The 21,747-nt window shown below is 39.6% G+C and overlaps 1 protein-coding gene across 4 annotated transcripts in view; it reads left to right on the top strand.

Annotated features, from left to right (window-relative positions):
• Window positions 1-21,747, top strand: part of LOC144014762 (vitamin D3 receptor A) — a 78,671-nt gene that overhangs the window by 46,914 nt on the left and 10,010 nt on the right. For 3 of the 4 annotated variants that reach the window (XM_077514991.1, XM_077514992.1, XM_077514994.1), the window contains 5 exons: window positions 7,116-7,263; window positions 8,229-8,359; window positions 18,156-18,340; window positions 19,169-19,268; window positions 20,449-20,626. In XM_077514991.1, the coding sequence (XP_077371117.1) occupies window positions 7,116-7,263; window positions 8,229-8,359; window positions 18,156-18,340; window positions 19,169-19,268; window positions 20,449-20,626 (742 nt within the window). Of the gene's footprint in view, window positions 1-4,328; window positions 4,773-7,115; window positions 7,264-8,228; window positions 8,360-18,155; window positions 18,341-19,168; window positions 19,269-20,448; window positions 20,627-21,747 lie in introns of those variants that run through there. The other variant, XM_077514995.1, reaches the window with a different exon arrangement.

Below are 21,747 nucleotides of genomic sequence, written 5' to 3'. Positions count from 1 at the left end.
GCCTCTGACCATTACCCTCTTTAAGGTGTCGTAAAACTAGAAAATAAAATAACAAACAATGTAATATTAGCTAACTTTACATGACACACTTTCATGTTAGTAGCTAGTAGGGGTGTTAAAAAAAATCGATTCGGCAATATATCGCGATACTACATCACACAATTCTCGAATCGATTCAATAGGCAGCCGAATCGATTTTTTTAACATCCATTTTTGATGGAAAAATATTCAACAAAACGTCTAAATTTCACACCTTAAGCATGGAAGAATGTTAACGCTGTTCAAACATGAAAAATGTTACAAGCTGTTTGTTAAATACAGTAGCTTACAGTTATAAGACTGAAGTTTCAGATCAATAAATAATACATTTTCATACAAATCTTACAGTGTACATGTACAAGTTTACTGAATGGTATTTTCTAAATTTGAGTAAAAAAATCGCAACAATCTACTTGTAAATTCATATCAGGATTAATCGGCATCGAATCAAATCGTGACCTATGAATCGTGATACGGATCGAATCGTCAGGTACTAGGCAATTCACACCCCTAGTAGCTAGTTACATTGCACATTGCACATCTGTATGTTTGATTTGGCACCGTCCGCTGGCCCTCCTTTACCACTACCATTCTCCTCCTCATTCTCATTTTGTTGAATTGAACCATATTTACAGTTTAATATGGATGGGAATATTGTGATTCACGACCGGCTTGCGAGTCACGAAGCTATTTGTGAATGGAGCACTCTCCCGCTGGCGCTCTCATTCAAATTAATAGGAACACATGACCGCGATTTTTTTTTTTTTTTTAAACCACAAACATTACAAATCCATCCACAAGTACCTTTTAAATTGTAAATATAGTTCAGTGTTGTTGTAAAAGATTATTATATTGATTGTATATACCGTATTTTTATGACCTTTGGTGAAGACCGGCGGGCGCTTTTGGTTCTCTCGCGCAAAATGCGTTGCTGTCGGTCAATCAGATGACAGGTGACGACGGCCCCTCTCGTCCCCCGACGACCGGCGCTGCAGAACCACTGCCGAAAGGGTTCTAAACAGCGGTTACAACAGAACCGCTCGGCCCCGAAAGAGTCCCATGGAGGTATCCGGGGACAAAAAATGCCGCTTCTGTGTGGAACCGGTCCGGTGGAAAAGCTCCATTTTAAATATGTTTGTATATAAATTGTAGTTTGCGCAGTGCGTGTGTACACGTATGCGGGGCCGATCAGGGAGTAGCCAGCCAATCACATTGCAACGGCTCATATTTCACTCAAATAGTACTGGATTTGTGGCGGCGCGCTCTCGATGCTAGTACGGGAGAGCCAGGGGAGGACACAGCGACTTTCGAATGTACATTTTAAACATAGTGCTGAGGTAGCATTAATGCACTCGCAAGCGAGCGGCATTTTTGTTCACTAGCACGCACTTGAAAGTTACCCGCTTTTGCGAATTAAATGCTCGCACTGTCGAGCCCTGCCGCTCGCCACTGAGTTGACTTGTTTCCTCTTTTTTTTCATGTCTGACATGTTTCTTATGCTACATTCAAGTGTAATGCAAATTGAGTGTTTCTGGCTGTGCGTTTCTTTCCATATGTAGTCAATGCAGTTGGCACGATCTTGTGCCGGTCGGCACGGATGAAGTGCCTGAAGTGAAAGTTTTGCTTCTTCGCCCATTTTGCGGGGTTTGCTGTCACAACACCGTCAGTCAAGGATGTACTGAACTACATCACACGCAGCGGCATCTTAAGACCAGCAAACACATACAGTGTGACGAAATAAAAGCAATGTGGGGCAATATCATTGTGGTCTGTGTGACCGAGGGGTATACAACCTAACCAGTTTCCAATTCTTGCAGGGACCGAGCCAAAAAGGAGCAAGCTTAGAGAATGGGGAGGGATGAAGTTAACGTATCTGATGAATCTGTTGACATGTTTTTACAGCTGTTGAACTGTTAACAAAGATTGTAAATGACATCTAAAGTAACACAATCTAGTGTTTTTTTTTTTTTATCCGCTCGAAGCAATAGCTCCTTTAAGAAACACAACCATGTGAAACACGGGGAGACATTGTATTTCGTTTTCGTTCTGAATGCCTCAAGAGTGTGCGTAATTGCAGTCTAATTTGCAGTGGTTACCACAGATTATTAGAAATAAAATGCACTGAAACACTGGTGTTCAAACAAGTATTTTTTTGGTGTAAAAAGACACTCTTATATCTTGCTAACATTTCCAGCTGTCAACACATGAGCCTTCGTCAGTGCTGTCACCACTTCCTGGTGTGACCTTGTCTCGTGTGATCAAACATTTTCTCTCAAAGCCTAAGAACAACGGAATGTTCCGGATATGTGCTGATCTTAACAGAGTGTATCAGAGGTAGAGTTGTGAAATGGCAATTACAAGAGAATGATTGGAGAGGACAAAAAACAAACAAAAAAAACGCCACCGACTGAACAGTACACAGTGCAAGACAAAAGCCATTATGAACAGGTGGCTCTTAAGTTGCCACATAATTGATCAATAAGATTTCATAAAAACCCATTCCTGGTATAAATACTTGGGATGTCCCGATCACACTTTTTTGGACACGAGTCCGAGTCACCTCATTTTGAGATCGGCCGTTTCAGAGTCCCAATCCGCAAAGTGGGGGTCCGGGGCTGGATCTCCCGAGAGTGGGGTAGCCGATTTCGCGGACCTGTATCTCCGGCCTGGAGGGTTGTGGAGGGCCGGCACCGACACTGTTGGAAAGTCAAGGTCGAGCCGGTTCTGGGGATGTGCTTGGACCTATGGTTCGACCGGTAGGGGGGTGTCAATCCCAGTGTATGCTTGTATCTCCGGGGCGAAGGGTCGTGAAGACCGGGCACCGACACCTTTGGAAAGCAGCTAGGCAGGCTGGTTCCGGGAATATGTGTATCTCCCCGGTTGGACCGCGGTTAGCAACACATTGCACACAGTGCAAGTCTCACCGCCTCCGCTTTCCACATTAAAGATGATAACTTCAGTATCTCCACTTCCAAATACCTCGGTGCCATTTCCTCGTTTAGCCCTCGGCGCCATTTCCTTGTTTAGCCCCATCGCATGCACTGTGTGGAAAAATTAGGTGTCACTCTGTGGCACCGCCCAACTACAGATTTAATTAAAAAAAGTTATTAAAACAAAATAATAATAATCACCTCATATATATATATCTGAGTCCTGATTGGGAGACAACATCCGATACCGATTGAGTCAGCAACCACGTGATCGAGCCCGATTTCCGATCACGTGATCGGATCGGGACATTCCTAATAAATGCCAGTTACAATAGTGTGCGAGTGTCGTGTACAAAATGATCCACAGTGTGCACATTTGGTTCGGTTTACCTGGCAATCAAACAGGTACTTTTGTTATCAGACCAAAGTTGCCAGTATGACCTGTATGGAAGGCACAACCAGATTAGACTGTTTATCACTCATCAGGTTCCAGATGATACTGGTGACACACACACCCCCCCAAAAAAAATTCATTATCAGCACAATCACACCAGAGTTTGTTTTAAGTGTCAACACAGCCAAAACCTCTGACTAACTCTTCTAACCAATCCATGTCTAGTCTACCACTGTCCATATTTACTCCTAAAATTATTGCTTTATTAATTAATGGTCGGCAAAACTAGAATGTAACATAATAATAATAAACAGTGACTCTTATCTGCATTTATTGTGATAAAGACCACAATAATAATGACCTAACGTTTTAACAGCTTCGGCTATCAACACATTAGCCTTCGTCGTTGCTGTCACCACTTCCTGGTGTGACCTTCTCTCACGTGAACACACGATTGTTCACAAAACCAAATAACAGAACGTCCCGGATACGTGCTGATAGTAACCAAGTGTTTCCGGGGCAGGAGTGTTGTGAAATGGTGATGACAAGGTACAAGATAATGAAAACACACTACAGACTGAACAGAACACAATAACATTTTGAACAGATGGCTCTTAAGTTGCAAGACTCTGTGTCCAAACAGAGAAAAGAGTGCCCCTTCATTCTGGATCTCAAAGGCAGTTCATGGACTGTATGTTCCTTACAAACTGGAACATTGAGATTTATGATCGGCGGAGCACAAGACAAATGCAAGGCAGTAACTTGACTGGCCTAGAGGGGCACAGGCGAGGTTGTAGTAAAACTGAACAGAAAATCAGCTGTGTGCTGCCCCCAATCCAATGAACTACCAGGTAAATTAAAGTAATGCAGGACAGTTGATTGTTTATCCACAAGTTCACTTCTTCCACCACCTCACCAGTTGCTCTTTTGTCCTGGTTAGATATGCATCACTGGGTGCTCTGATGCATGTCAGCTTCATCCTGCAGTCATGTGACCACTGTGCACGCAAATTCATAGCGTGAATCTCCCTCCTCTCTTTGTCCTCATTTGCTTGTCTTCTCCTCACATGACTCCTCCCTCTCTCACGAACACAAATTATTTATGATGTTGTCGACGGTGTGCCAAGATAGTCTTATCTGACCCCAACTGTACCAATGTCGTTTAAGTATCTTTCACTTGGACTTAATTCTCTTTTTAAACCTTAGACTATGTCTTTTTTTGCTTTCATTCAAGGAAAGTCTCACTTTAGACTCTCAAAACAGGCTGTGTCAAATTGGATCCCTGACGCTTTGTGTCTACAGTGGTACCTCTACTTACGAACGTCCCTTCATGCGAAATTTTCAAGTTACGAAACTCCTCAACAGGAAAATATTGCCTCTTGTTACCAAAGAAGTTTCGGGATACGAAAGGTAAAAATACAGTATGGGCTGCTACTCGCAGCTCCCAGTTTCCTGTACGCAACATACTTACAGCTGCTCTGCCATTGGCTATTACCTTAGCATGTGTGTAAAATAGATAGATGTATTTATGTAGCGTCCTCGTCATTCGCCCCTCGGGCCAAGAGGAGTTCAGATAGTTTTATGTAAATGTATTCACTAACGGCCGACGCATTTATGCAAAAATTCATAAAATTGCTGATTGATAAAGGCTACATTGCACAGCAAGTTTTTAATTGCAACGAGATAGGCCTTTTTTTGGGGGGGAAAAAAATGCCTCTGCCTCGCCGTACCTGAAGTTTCCATGAAGTTTCGGAATTTGTTGGAAAGAATCACCCAGAAAAAGTGTTCACCAGTCAGGCGACCGCTCACTATGATGATGTTTGCCTTGGACATTTTTGAAGGATTGTTTAAAAAAAAAAAAAAAAAAAAAATCAAACATCCTTAGATCCGTTCTTTACAAAACACCAGGCAAAAAACACTTCTGAGAGAGAACATGAACCACAGAGGGCAAAAAACGATTAGGACAGCAGTTAAAAAAGTAAATGACCATAATTTTTATTCTTTACTCTATTCTTTGTTTTTTACATTATGCACAGCTAATTTATTGTGCAATAATCTAATTGTAACATGTATTTGTTGCATGTTTTGATGCATTTTTATGCTTTATAAAACATTTATGTCTGAATTTTGGGAGATTTGGAACGGATTAGGGCATTTACATAGAAATTGCATCTCTACTTACAGAATTTTCTACATAAGAACTTGCTTCCAGAACCAATTAATTTCCTAAGTAGACCACTATACTTGAAATCTCAACTTAGTAAATAAGGTTGACCCTCTCGGTTTTAATCACATATGCATACAAAGGTTTTATATTAATATGAAATTATATAGTGTGTGTCTCTGTGTGTGTGTAAGTTCTCAATGTTGTGAAACCACCCTGAATGCACCATGTTACTTGCACAGCAAGCATGTGACATTATGTGATTCTGCCCTCCCGAGTGTATTTTAAACTGTTTAACGACATCCCAATTGGAGTTAACTGTCAAACTAAAGACTCAACAGAAAGAATTACAAACACATATTTCAATACAAGACATGCTCTGCTTTAAAAACATCACCAGTGCTATTACTAAAGTCAATGTAAAAATTCTTTGTATTCTTGACATGCTAACATTAAATTGGCATCGACTTCTGGGAGTGATAATCCTTCAAATAAGTAATATTCACACTCAAAGTAAGGGAAGACAGACATTGGTAACATAATACTTGAAGGCACATTCTCAATCTGTGAAATATTATTTATATTTAGGTTAACGCACGCAAAGCATAAACAGCTGTTTATTTATTTAATGTTTTTGTAGCTATTAGTTTAGTATCTTCTTTTTTACTTTGTTACAAATGTATGGTATTCAAGTTATATTTAAAGTTCAAGTTTCAAAGACTCAAGGAATTTTTATTGTCCTATCAACACGCATTTCTACATGATTTGGCACGAAATACAATACCCAAGGTCCCAGTTTAGCCCAATACGTAAGTGCCACCAAACTTGTGAAAATAAAAATAGAACAACAAAATAAGATCAAATAAATATGACAGAATGATCAGGGAGATGCTTACTCACTGTTTGGATGTATGCAAAGCAGTGTGGATAGATCAGAATTGAATTTCACATGATAATTACAAAGTCATTTTGTACTTGACAAAAAGAAGAGAGTGTTCAAGAATGAAGTGTTCTACGTGCAGGAATGAATGGACATGAGGCTATGATGGTAGTAGTTTTGAGAGTTGAGCTATATATATATATATAGAGAGAGAGAGAGAGAGAGAATATTTATTTATTTTTTATTTTTTTTTTCATAATCGCCCAAGCCCTACTTTCTTTACATTTCATACAGGTAAGGAGACATTATTAAAGATAATATAATCAAGTTTTTACTACATTTCTAAGAGTTTTATAATTAAATCAGTCATTGTCCTGCTGATTTTTTTAAAAGGCATCATTTGCTTGTTTACACCTGTCTGTGCTGATTCATTCAGGCAATAGCAGGTTGTTTATTGTGAGACTGTCAGTGCCTCCACTAAATATTCTAATAACCCGACAGCTGCGTTTTTATAAGAGGGACAACATGAGCATCTGACCAGGCGTATCCTTACAATTTTGCTTCATCACACTGCTGCTAGTAGACAAACTGATTTGTAATCTGACTAATGTTGGTGACATTCATCATATAATGTGTTTTTTTGACTGCTCTGTTGTCAGCGGGATGAACAAAAGTTCTGATTTTTTATTTTTTCTCTTGTTTTCCACAGTGATGGAGCCCATGACGGTTACAACGTCGGTGGCGGGATCAGATGAGTTTGATCGCAATGCCCCGCGGATCTGTGGGGTTTGTGGCGACAAGGCCACTGGCTTCCACTTCAATGCCATGACCTGTGAGGGTTGCAAGGGCTTCTTCAGGTAAGTAGTGATGGATCTGTCCGTGCTATAATGTTCACATTGGATGACTCAATAATTGGTGTTAATTCATTGTTTTGAATTATGTTGATTGTGTGAAATTGTGTGCTGAGGACAAATGGAGTGCACTACTTAGCTGCATCCACGAGAGGTGCTCTTGATTCAATCTCAACTAAGTTTAATTGTAACAGAATCTCATTCGTTAATTTTTGAGTCATTATTTGAATTATTTAACAATTAATCAAATCTTTGTTTTCCACATAGTTGATCAGTATAAGTTCATCTTACCCCCATTCCTGGCATAAATACCAGTTACAATAGTTTGTCAGTGTAGAAAATGATCCATTGTGTGTACGTTTGGTTCGATTTGCTTATCATTCAAACCGGCATTTTGGTTATCAGACCAAAGTTGACGTGAAGACACAATCTGATTAGACTGTGTATCGCACACCAGGTACCAGATGATACTAGTGACACACCCAAAAAAAAATACACTGTCAGCACAATCACACCAGAGTTCATTTAAAGTGCCAGATGATACTAGTGAAGTGACAAACACCCCCAAAAAAAATCGCTATCAGCACAATCACACCAGCACCAAAGTTTATTTTAAGTGTGAACACAGCCCAAGCCTCTGATTAACTCTTCTAACCAGTGCATGTTTACCAATGTCCATAATTAGGCTTCTACAATTATTGGTTTGTTGGACTAACTATAATGTAATATAACTAATTAACATGTGTGCCCGTTGAAGCCACATTGTTCTCATATGGTCAATATTTTTTTCCTATACTCATTCAGACACTTCCCCTTTTTCCCTATTTCCATCCATTGTCATGAAGATGAAATGTGTTTCACTATAATTCTGTGCGATTCATTTAAATTTCATTTCTGATGTAGCATTCAACCACAATAGGTCATCAATAACTATTCATGAGTGTAACCAATCTCATGTTTCACTCTGCTAGGCGCAGTATGAAGCGTAAAGCTGCCTTTACCTGCCCATTCAATGGAAGCTGTACCATCACCAAAGACAACCGACGTCATTGCCAGGCCTGTCGGCTCAAGCGCTGCATTGACATTGGCATGATGAAAGAGTGTGAGCACGCCTCTCTTACTTGTTGACACAGTATTCTTTAGGGCTGCACAATATATCGACAAAATATCGATATTGCGATATTGGCCTATGCAATATGCATATCACAAAGACATGCAATAAGTTTGATATGGAAGTTTATGCTTTTATCTGAATTTGACCAGTCAGACTGTCAGGTTTAGCTGATTGACATTTATTTAAACATGACAAAAAAGGAGAGAAGACACTCGGGTCAAAGCTCGCGAGGAGAGAGGAGACACAATTCACTACTGCACTCTTAAAAAAAATCCCCTCCTCACCCATCCATCCATCCATCCATTTTCTTGACCGCTTATTCCTCACAAGGGTCGCGGGGGCTGCTGGCGCCTATCTCAGCTGGCTCTGGGCAGTAGGCGGGGGACACCCTGGACTGGTTGCCAACCAATCGCAGCCCCTCCTCACCCTCTCTTTTTAATTGGTTTCCACGCCCCTAGTTACAGGGGTGCTACAACCCTAATGATTAAAATGCAAAACATAGTTGGAACACAGTGTACTTAACGAAAATGTGCACTGCCTTCCAATAGGTGAACATTATCAAGAGGTAATTAAAATTAATTAAGAATACATTGAGTTTGATTATTTCGCCGCATGAAAAAAATTTAATTCTTTCATTAGATAATAAAAATGTCATTTATTTAGGCACATCTTAAATATTGCAATAATATCGATATCGCTATATTCAGCAACTATATCGCATAGCGCATGTTTTTTCCAATATCGTGCAGCTCTAGTATTCTTGCAGGCATATGTCTTTGCTTTAAGAACTTTCCTGGTATCCATCCCAGTAAGGGGCAAACGTTTGCGACGCTAATAAATGTTGATCTCATGTCAGTGTTCAAACTTATACTTGTATTTCCTCAATGTTCTCTAAGAAGGTTTAATGGTTCTCTAAACAGTCTAAATGTATTTTCTTGCCAAAAGGAAATTTTGGACAAAAAATTAGTTTGTCTCATATGGTCGCCCTTCAGTGGGATACAGACTTAAAGCAGCTATATGTAAGATTTAAAATTTCAAATCGCTACTGCCACCTGTGGCCGAAAACAAACTGCACGCTCGTACACGCTGCGCGCACTCGTACGTGCACGACCTCAATACTGAAGACTAGGATCTTCATATCCAATTAAACTATGTTTTCAGAGGTAAGAAGTTTTATCATGTTAGACAAATCTGGCCACTTCACGGAATGAGACTCTCGATCCCCACTAAACAATTGATGTCCACGGGACGTGCAGATCATATTGCTTTAGTCGGTCGAAGTCCAGTCCTGTGCTGTACTCCAAAACGATGTGCAAATTACGTCAATTAATTGGACCTCATTCCGATGTTAATATGCAGTTACATATTGTAGTCACCCCGCTCGACGGACGTCAACCTGATTCTAGTCATTATTAGTGTATGTCGCCCCCAGGCTAGCGTCATTGTGCATGAGCCGAAAGGTGGGCTGTCATTTATGGAAATTGACGATTGTGAAAAACATATAGACCCATTCACTACTTAGTGTGATATGGCCGTGAATGTTATCGCCATTCAGTAGTACCGTTCACATTCCGTCAGCATAATGTAGCTACAATAGGCTGTTTTCACGGAGGAAAATAAGGCGACATTTAGCCTGATTGAAACGCCGCGGAATGGAACATCTGTTCTTCATAAAGTCATTCTGTTCTATTTCATTCAACTTTGCCGCCCCTTTCACGCTAAATGTTGCCGTCCACCTCACTTTCACCCCAATAGTTACGACCGAGAAGTGATCGATCTTGAGGTTACTGCTATTTGAAAACAACACATTTTTTTCTAAATGTCAAGATACTCGCTTCTTACCGTTTGGAGGAGAAAGAAAGCCAGCTGTGAATCACTTTTCTAATCCAAGTCCGATCTCAACTCTCTCCACCGCTGAAATGTCAAACCAATGTTCACTCTCGGTCTTGCCCGACGTCGGTCACTATCAAGTTTAGATTTTTTTTTTTTCTTGGCACTTGACATTGTTTTCATTTTTTTTAAGCAGCCTTCCGCGGAGTAACAGCGGGTGTCTGGGACAGCGAAAATCTGTACTAGTTCCGTCTTCGCGCGACAGGAAACAACTGACGATGACGCGAATGACGTCACATCCCGCAGACAGAGGGCGGGAAATTCGAAGGATTCGGACCGGACGCTTCCTAAATAATATTGGCCAGAGGCTTGTCGGAGTACCCATTGTGAACAGCGAAGATGTTGATCTACTAATTAGAATATGTTTCAGTCATAAATGGTCAAATAAAAAGGCTATTGTTAAGATATTTTTTGGGGAAATCCTACATAGAGTAGCTTTAAAGAATTTATTCCACATTAAGTACCTCATAATTGCTTTTGAATTGGCCTGTCTTTTGGAGTTATATTGTGATTGTTGCGTACAGCTGGCTTAAAAGGCTTCAAGTTAACTGGTGTTAGCAGGAAAATTACCGATACTGATATCACTAATACGATTGATACATAAAGTTGTACTTAACAAAATGACAAATACAGTGCCTTGCAAAAATATTAGCCCCCTTTGAACTCTGTGACCTTTTGCCACATTTCGGGCTACAGAATTGTATTTTATTTATTTATTTTTTTGAGACATCAACACCAATCCCAAAAATCCCATACAGGGATCCTGGCGTAAAACACTCACTGATAACAAACAGTGTTTTCACCGAAAAAAAAATAACTGAGTTTGTCAGTAACAATCGAGTAACTGGTTATGAGTGGCCAGAATGTTGGTTCCAAACAAGTCTTGTATTTTTCCCAAAATTGCATGTGACTGACAGGACGACACATTAATCTTGCAAGTATTTTGATTTATCTTTCTTTTCTCTTTATTTTTTCTGACCTTTTCTCTGGTCTCCTGACCATTTGAACCTCACGACTCTGGCAAGACTCTGAAGTACCTGGTTAAGGCGAAGGGTAATGGGATATTTATAAGGTTTTAGGTGAATTAATGAGTATAAATTTATACGTATTTGCACGCAAACGCACGCACGCAAACGCACAAAAAAAAAAAAAAAAAAAAAGAGCAATGATGATAAGACGTTGAATCTGTAAGACTACCGAATGAACAATTCTGAGCTCTTTAAAAAAAAAAAAAAAAAAAAAAAAATCGCAAGTAAAGAGCAGCCATGTTATAATGTTAGAGCTGGTATTGTCACCTAACTTACCTGGCAACTTATTTTTTTTCCACTTAATTAAACACTGATTGCAGGACCTTTCTCTGACTGGCAATAACATTTGTCCAGCACTATTACAAATCTGTTAATCACGCATACCAATGAGGTTTTTCTTTCAGTGTTGCTGATTTCTTTGTCAAACTACAGTTTAGGAGATTGGCTAAAATTAGCTAACTCGGTTGGTGTTATTCATGCATTTGGTAATTGTTATTTTTTCAAGTTTAATACATTTATTTTTGACTCCCTGAAGCTTTCCTATTGAGGCCAGCACATTACCACATCCAATTAGTCACTTGACAAACCGTAAATGTTTCTTTTGCCAAGTGCTTTGGTCTACTCAAGTTGTTGGTTTGGTTTTTTTAAGGCAATGCCTAAACAAAGCAGTTGTAGGCTCAATCTTGGCTAGAGCCCAACTGGCTGAAACCTGTCCCTAGAATAGCCAAACTGACCAAACTGTACCGATTCACCGGTGCCAGATGGAATGGTTTTAGTTTGTGCTGCTGGCATGAGGCTGCATGGCTGAATTTGGATGGGGAGTTGAAGCCTAATTAATGAGGACAGGTTCAAAGAGGTGAAAACCAAATAAGCTCGACAGCCAGATTCTTTCAGGAGCCTTTTTAAAGGCTGTGCAGCCAAACTGTTGGTGTTCTTGTTTTTGACTTCTACATCATGTGGTTATGTAATGCTGTTTCTGTGGTTTTGGAGTCCAAAGTGCAATCATTCAAAAGCCACTTCAAACAGTTGTTTACAGACTTAAGCAAAATGACCAGTATTTAGTTAAAGTTGCAAGACCTGAACCATAAATAACTGTTGACCATGCCAACTCTGTTTATATATCGTCCGGTAGCGTAATTTCACCAGAGCAGCACACACTTATATATTATTAAAAAAAAAATAATCAGGCTTCAAAATCTGCTAAAAATAAAAAATAAAATAAAAACTTTAGTATTTATTTTGCTCACATTTTTTTTGTAAAGAGAAGTTCTCTTACCCTAACATTTTCGGCTGTCACATTTGAGCCTCCTCTGAGCCGCTTCCTGGTGTGAGACAGAAACCCTCTCACATGATGCCACAAAATGATAAACAAAATCAAAAAGTGTCATTCAAGGATAAAATTGTCGATCTCTCCGTACTAGCGAGGAGGAGAGTTTGTGTTGGGCTGAAAGATAGGCCACCTCATGTCGGTGTAAGCTGTGCCCTCATGGCTCTAGGCCTTCCTCTTCTTGGCAGTTATGGTCTGTCTGGCAGTCGGTCTTTCTGTCTACACAGTTGAGTGCTTTATGGGTAATCCGGTCACTGTGGCAGAGAGTCAAAAGGATAATATGGGCAGAGGCATTCAGGGGTCAGTGCGTTACTCCCTGAAGCGACTACTAGAGCCATCGAGCCAGGCCCCGACTGTCTATTTCGACTCACTTTGTATGTATGTGATTACCTCATCAAACTAATGATGTTTACCTTTACTATGCAAAATCTATTGGGTTGAGGGATATGTGACTAGGGATGTGGTATGGGAATAGCAAGAGACTTATCGAAATTACTAGACCTACTTCGTTCCGGAGTAACTGTTCGTCATACAAAAAAGATAGCAAGCAGATTTTTATTAATATTGCAACAAGCATTATTTTTCATTTATGCAAGCATGTTCTCATTTGGACACAGTCTGTGTCATAAGCATTCATTAGTGATGAAAATGTAGAATTATTGTAGTTCATTATTGCTCTTGGAACAAACCAGAGAATTGTGACACACACTGTGTGCTTTGATAAGCGCCAATACAGGCTAATGATGGATTCCTAGTTCCTTCCTACAAACAAAAGAATCTCTTGCATTCCTGTGAGCAGATAGAAAGGCTCGATCATGAGCCAACAAATGCTAATGTTGGTTCAGTCAAACTACAGCTGTTCTAATAACAGAGGCCAAAATCGGTACAACACACACACACCTACAATTTTTTTTCAGGTGTTAAACTATGTTTTAGGCATTCTCAAAAAGAGAACAATTCCTAGAAATGATCAAACGCAGTAGTGTATTTTGTCCAGCTTAAAGACTGTGGCCAGAGGCCTGCAGGATTGACCAGCTTGCCAAAAGCCCTTCTCTTTCTGGTGTGCTCAATGTTCCAAATATAATTATTTTTATTTCAGGTCAGTTTAAACTTTGCAAGCAGCAGTCACATGGTGACCACATCCAATAGCCCATTTCTCAGCCGAGGACCAACATCCTCTCACCAATAATTTCAAAGATCATGTTTGGAAGTCGAAAATATAAATATCACTTGTAAATCAACTCATGGTTGAAAACATCAGATTTATGTTTGTGTTCAGAGGGACGGGAGGTAGCCATTTTGTCTCAGGCTCCTCACAGACTGCAGCCATTAATGACTTTCACTTTAGACTTACCTTGAAGTTAAAGTTTTACGGTTTGACTTAATGCTATTTATCACTTTGTGCATGTCAGGCCCACTTTAGCAATGTCTTGCTGGGAAGAATTGGGCACTTAAAGGTGTTACTGTACTACACAGTGCCAAAAGTCTTACTTTTTTGCATTGTTTGCTCATTTTAATGTTTAAGATCGTAAACAAATCAAAGATAGCCCAAGTTAACGTAAAATGCAGTTTTTAAATGATAATTTGACTTAAGGTGGAGAAATATATTCAAAGCTACCTGTCCCTGTTTGAAAAAAAGTGTTTGCCCCTAAACCAAATAACTGGTTTTGGCCACCCTTACCATTTCTATAACTGGCAATGCATCTTTGACATCTGTGTTGGTATTTTGGCCCATTAATTCAGCAATGCTGGAGGATTTTTGAGCATGGGTGGGCTTTTTGTTTTTGTTTTTTTAACCCATTAAATGCCAAGAACGTCGCAAGTGGTTCATTAGAATCAAAACATTCAGTGCCAAGGATGAGTGCTTTATTTTTATTTTTTATTTTTTAAGCATGTTACTGTATTGTGAAAATCTGTGGCCTGATAACAGTTTTGTAAAATCTGACATATTCCAATTTTTTTTCAAATTGTTTTTTCAATATTGACGGCAGTTGTAAACCAAAATACATTCTGATTTACCTCCTATGCACATTTTTACTGCAGTCTGCCGGATTCACTCAGGAAAATGCACTTTTTAAATACAGGATGTACACACTTTAACTTTCTCTCAGTCTACACATCTGTGTGTATGTTAATCTTTGGTGTTGATTTTGTCCTAAAGCCTGTATTTTGCCATTTTGTGTTTGTTTTGTTTCTGTGGAAAGACAGTGTTTACACCCCTCCAGCCAATCGCAGAGCGGGGCGGGGGGTGGCGTGTCGCAAACGGGGCCGGACGAACGTGTCGGCTGGGTGACGTCACTCCCGCGGCAATTTGAAAGCACGCATGGATTTTTTTTTCTTCACTCACTCATTCACACACGTAAGCTTCTGTGAGTGAGTGAGTGAGTGAGTGAGTGAGTGAGTGAGTGAGTGAGTGAGTGAGTGAGTGAGTGAGTGGAAAAAAAAAAATCCGTGCGTGCTTTCAAATTGCCGCGGGAGTGACGTCGCGCAGCCGACACATTCGCCCTGCCCCGTTTGCGACACGCCACCCCCCGCTCTGCGATTGGCTGGAGGAGTGTAAACACTGTCTTTCCATAGAAACGGCCCGCTGATTACAAAACAAACACAAAATGGCAAAATACAGCCTGGGGGGGGTGTGGGGTTTAGGGCGAAATCAACACCAAAGATTAACATAAACACAGATGTGTAGACTGAGAGGAAGTTGAAGTGTGAACATCCTGTATTTAAAAAGTGCATTTTCCTGAGTGAATCCGGCAGACAGCCCCTTTAAAACAATGGCATTCCTTCTTTTTTACATGTTGTCCACAAATCTGCAAATTCACAATTGCGTGCACACCCTCCTAGCCCTGAGATACAGAGAGCTAATGTTTGGACTTACAGTACACAGTGAGGTTGATCATGGCAGCAGAGCTGTTGTAATGTACAGCAAACAAGCAATGCAAATAGAGTCAAACTGTTACATGATGATCATGTGGAGAAATGAATTGGTAACTTAAAGGGGAAAATGTGAAATGAGTCATTCATTATTGTGAAAAGCCCACCCACAGAGAAACGTCTGACCCTGTGCTCTAGCTCTTTCAAATCACAAGTCAAGAGCATTTAATATGTGTTATCAAGTCAACTCAGGGCCCTAAGCTCATGCTGATATTATTACCTACCTACTGTACTTGTTTTTATGGGAAAGAATCAAAATGAAGCTTTCTTTATTTTCTACTCACAATTTGTGATCACTGCTTTGCAAATACAGTATGCATATATGGAACACTGTTATGAAACCAAACAAATGAACTTTGTGTTTTACATAAAACATAATGGAGATTGGACAATAAAGAAGAACCTTTTCTGAAAGTCAGGATATTGATTCTTTGAATTGGAGAACCGTTCAAAACCTTCTCTTCTTCTGTTTTGTGTGCAATAAGCTTGCTGTCAACAATGATGTTTTAGTGATCAATATGTTTTTCCCTTTTCCACTGGGCATTAAATTATTTTGATTGTGCTTCACCGTCACTCTGTTTTAACTCTGTGGTGGTTATGCACTTTTAAGGAATGCATGTTCCCTTATATGAAAATGAAATAGATGTCATGGGTGGACAGGATTCTAATTTGTGGGTTAAATTAGCATTTTGTACAGTAACATGTGTATGTCCCCTTTTCAACTTTGAGTAGCTGCCCCTCTAAAGGTCTCTGCATGTCCCTGATCTCCAGATTTACTGGTTGCACAGGCATGAGTAGATTAAAAAATGTACTTGCACTGGTTTAATTTTTAGGAGCAAGATGCCACTATTTCTGGGCAGTCTGCAGTAGTAGTAGTAGGACTTTACTCCAAAGTCCCAAAATAATGTAAAGCTGTGCGACATACGGAAATGGCACGCAACGCTAGCAATTTCCCCAGAGAGCCCTTCATCTTGTCCAACCTAAAATAGTAACCATAAACACTCAAAACTATTCAACCATATTCACCGTGCCACTCCTCCCATCCCACTGCATGAATAAGGCAAAAGGCACTTAAATATCCAACACCAGCTGTATGAGCCATATGAAGAGACTGCAAACAACATGTCTTCTTGCATGAAATGTATGATTCTGACATTTCAAACAAGCCAAAACAACCAACTCAACCTTAATCCTCATCCTTCAGCAAAATGTACAATATAACAGAATTCTTCTCCAGTATATATTTTTAAAATGAACAACCAGTCCTTTTGTTGTAAAATATTAATACACATTCAAATAACTGACATTTAGTACATTTCTCCATTGTAGCATTATTAGCTCTTTCTTACGTTATAAGTATCTACAATTCAGGTGTACAATACAATTTAGATGCTATTCTGTTGGCCACTGCTAGATGACATTACTATTGTGTGATACACTTTCAATCGTCCTTATTATGGTTAATATTGAAATAAATATACTGAACTCATTCCCTCCCAGCCATTTTCACAGAAGCAATCCCCTTCACTGTTTTACTGGTTTTTGACTGATTTTGCAAGGCCCGTAGAATATTGTTCTATTGCTATAAAAATATGGAACCTACCACAAGAAAGACTGAAGTCTCTTCTTTCATCTGGGGAAAAGAAAGTATCCAGTATTTCTACCTGTTTCCATTTTGCAGCAAAATTTGAATATAGCTAAGCTTCATCATTGTTCACAAATCTATTCAGAATTTTGAGTAATTGAGCTTTTTTTCAACATGGCCCTGGTTGATCTCCTTTCCTCTGCTGCCACCTGCTGGCCGTTTGAGTAATAACTACAATTTCTTCAACTGTTCTTTGCAGTTGAGAGGCTGCATCAGAAACTCGGGTATGCTCTAGCATTAAAAAATAAATAAATAAAAAATTAAAAAATTAAATGTATAACTATGTTTTTGGGACACTTAAAACATTTATAATAGAACATATTTATACGTTTTTGGGAGCAAATGAGTCAAAATAACATTTAAAATCATCCCCAAAGGATCATATATTAAATTAATTACCAAAGACTAAAACGAAGGACATTCTCACTATAATTCTAAATAGTTATAGTTTTGTTTTGTAAACTAAATGTAGTTTCAGTTATTTATTTATTTATTTATTTATTTATTTATTTATTTATTTATTTATTTATTTATTTATTAAAAAAAAAAAAAGCATTTTCGTTTTCATTTTATTTTGTTAATGAAATTGTTTGGGTTTTTTTTTAATCTTAGTTTTATTTAATTTTTTCCCATTAGTTTTCATTAACTAAAACAACTTTGGTCCACAGTGCTTAAATTACATTGTGAATTTTCTAGACAGGGTTGGGGAATCCAGGTCCAGAAACTAAAAAAGCCTGCCACAGATTGGCTTTAGCCATATCTGCTTCTACTTAACTGGCAGGTAAACTCAGGCTCTCATAGAAGCACCTGTTGAGTAGAAGCACCTGTGGCTAAAGTCAAACTGTTTCAGGGTTTGTTCTCTCTGGACCTGGATTCCCCAACCCTGCTTCTAGATTACAAAAGGCAACTGGCTGACTGAAAATCAAGACATCTGCATATTTGTTCCTTGTTGCCTTGCAGTCATCCTCACAGATGAAGAGGTCCAGAGGAAGAAGGAAATGATATTGAAAAGGAAGGAGGAGGAGGCGGCTAAGGAAGCTTCAAGGCCTCGCCTCAACGAAGAGCAGGCGCAGATCATCTCTTCTTTGGTTGAGGCTCACCACAAGACTTATGATGCTTCTTATTCAGACTTCTCCCGCTTTAGGGTAAGGCCTCTGCTAACTGTTGTTCTGTTACTAAAGACACCATGTTGACGTCAGACATTACCAAATGTGCTAGGTGTGTCATTACTGTGTTACAAGTCCTTAGCCCTGCAATTGGCTGGCAACCAGTCCAGGGTGTATGCTGCCTACTGCCCAAAGCCAGCTGAGATAGGCTCCAGCACCCCCCGCGACCCTTGTGAGGAATAAGCGGTTAAGGAAATGGATGGATGGATGGAAGTCCTATATTTAATGAAGAATTAAATAATGGGGTGTCTTTGAAAGGGGAACTCATTTAAATGTGAAAGGGTGCAATCACATTACTTGTAGATAAATACAAATCACACAAACACATAAAGTCCTTCTGAGCTAGTCACTTCAATAAATTGCACATGGCAAGTTCAAGGAATGTTGTGGCCAATGGAGAATGAGAAACTGGCCTTCAAAGTGAGTATGAGTCACAGTCACATGAATCACACTGAATATAAAATCAGTATAAAGCTCTATTCTTGCACATTTTTGTCTTCAGCCATCTACCGCTCAAGGTTACTTTCACTTGCAGTTTTCAACCCTTTTTCATCAAAGAGTGATGAATAGTTTTTATTCTATTCTGATCTTGCTGGAGTTTGCAATGAACAGAATTGCACCATGTTTTGACAGGGGAAAGTTGATGGAATGGTGCATGATTAAATACATCTGTATATGCTGCTTGATTTTTAAAGTGCTACTGGTCTGTTTTACAAGAAAATATCTCCTGTGAGTTGGATTTTATTACATTTGCTGAAAGTTTTTTTTTCCTAATCTATCTTTTTGTGTATGTGTGTCTGCATGTAGCCTCCAGTGCGTGAAGGTCCCGTAACACGCAGTGCCAGCAGAGCCGCCTCCCTTCACTCTCTGTCCGATGCTTCGTCCGACTCGTTCAATCACTCGCCTGGTGAGTCCACCCCTCGGTGAAGTTCAATTTCAGGATTCACAGAGACTCTTCCAATATAAGTTTTAAGGTACAACCCAATTTGTTCTGGGATACTGGTTAAACCTACGATTGGTTCCTATTTCATTTTTCTATTACGAAATTATGCAAATGAAAAGAATATATTCAAGTGTCAAACGGTCCTATCTTAAAATCTTCATTAAATGTAAATATTGAATTTTAAGTAACACAGTTACACAGTATTCTTATTCTTAAAGCTGCAACATGGAACTTTTTCCCCAAAATATCTTTACAATAGCCTTTTTATTTGACCATTTATGACTGAAATGTCTTCTAATCAGTAGATTATCATCTTAGTTGTTCACAATGGGTACTCCTGCAAGCCTCTGGCCAATAGTTTTCAGACTAGATTCAGGTTCGAATTTCTCTGCGGATGTGACGTCATGTGCGTGGTGTGAATGTGATGAAGGGTATGTGCAGTTTCATTTTTTGTCAGCAGGTGGCAGTAGCCATTCGAAATTGAATATTCTCAAGATGTATAATAGAACTAAAAGAAATTAGTTACTTGATTGTGGAGCTCAAGTCTCCTGAGATATTTTTATGCAAGGTGTGATCATGCATTTTTCATTGGCATCGGTCAGAAAACCTCTGTTACAATTGAGTAAATTTCATATTTGTTCCCACTTTTTTTCACAATATTCTGAGTAATACTGCATTTGTGAAATAAGAATTAAGCAGAAAAATCCACCAGTTTTTAATCCCACCCAGTGGGATTGACATTTTGTCTTTTACTGCCCCCTGCTTGCTTGAAATTGACTTCACAGTGCCTACAGGCTCAGTTTGCAAATATATTTGGTCTTGCTGCCTCCCTCCCTCCTCCATGAGATGCTGAGGAGAGAGAGAGGGAAAAAAAAAAACAAACTTGGAAGCGGTTAACTTTAAAGAGTTTCACATCATGTCCAGTGTAGACGTTAGATGTTAATTTATTATTCATCTAGTAAATTGATCTTCGTCTGGTGTCAGATTTCAGGTAAGTTTTCTGGAAACCACTCTGGTCTGTGATTTTCCTTTGCTTTACCTTGTTTAACCTCTGACCAGCTCTTTGCTATTTGTGTTAGTTTCAAATGCCATCTTTTAATCACCTCCTTATTCTGCCTGGCCTCTTAATCATCTCTCATCTCAGAGTCGCTGGACACCAAGATGAACTTCAGCAACCTGTTAATGATGTACCAGGACGGCGCAAGCAGTCCAGACTCGAGCGAGGATGACACCAAGCTCTCCATGTTGCCCCATCTGGCTGACCTGGTGTCCTACAGCATACAGAAGGTCATCGGGTTTGCCAAGATGATCCCAGGCTTCAGGTACATATTATGCAACAGGAATTCTCTTTTCTGCACTAGGTGGTCACAATGTTTCCACAAGCAAAAGGAATGTTCTGTAAAGAGGGGCCTCTGTGTTACTTCCATGTGTTCAAGTCGTATTAAAAATGACATCAAATTCCCCAAACGACGGCAGGTTTCAACACTCATTTGTTGCTCATATGTTAAGGAGAGGCACTATTATCTCTGCCTAACAAACGAGGCCTTTCTATAAGAGGCTGGAACACAGACTGAGCTTGAGAGATGTGGACTGAATGAAACACAATGACTGAAACAAACATGGATTGAACTCATTATACCGAGTCAACTTCATATTTAGATTTGTTCCCGCTGCTTGGCCTTGTTGCACTGCATCATGAATATATTAGCTGAACTATTAGCACCCCACAATAAGAAAAAATATATGAAATTGACATTTGCATCATGTACTATGAAGATTGTAATTAAAAGAAATGATTCATTAATTTTACATGTATTGCTTGATTAATAATAATTAATTTAACTTGGAAAAATCCCTAAGAGCTGAAAAAATATACTTCTATATTGATTTATTTCACATTAATGGCAATTTCAAACATACATTCGACATGCGTGCACAGTGATCATTTCAGACAAGAGGAGCAGACTGCAATGACAACATTTTACAGTATGAGGTGGGGCACATTAATGACCAACGCTGTTCCTCTTTAATGAGCTAGAATTGGGAGCAGATCAAGCCAAAGGAGCATGTGTGGCAGCCGGCATGGAGGCTTTGCCGTACCTGCCGTAATTTGGGTGGTGTTATTTCCAAAGTAAAGTGGATTAAATGCAGCCCGTGTACAACCTATGTCAATAACATCCATCCACTTTCTTGCCCGCTTATTTCCTCAAAAGGGTCGCGGGGGCGCTGGAGCCCATCTCAGCCGGCTTTGGGCAGTTGGCAGGGCACACCCTGGACTGGTTGCCAGCCAATCGCAGGGCACACAGAGACGAACAACCACCCACACTTAGGACACCTAGGGAGAATTCTGAGTGCTCAATTAACCTGCCATGCATGTCTTTGGAATGTGGGAGGAGTCCAGAGTACCCGGAGAAGACCCACGCAGGCACGGGGAGAACATGCA

This window comes from Festucalex cinctus, chromosome 2 (assembly GCF_051991245.1).
Source record: "Festucalex cinctus isolate MCC-2025b chromosome 2, RoL_Fcin_1.0, whole genome shotgun sequence".
In the NCBI taxonomy this organism is placed as follows: domain Eukaryota; kingdom Metazoa; phylum Chordata; class Actinopteri; order Syngnathiformes; family Syngnathidae; genus Festucalex; species Festucalex cinctus.
This window is presented reverse-complemented; position numbering and strand designations above follow the sequence as displayed.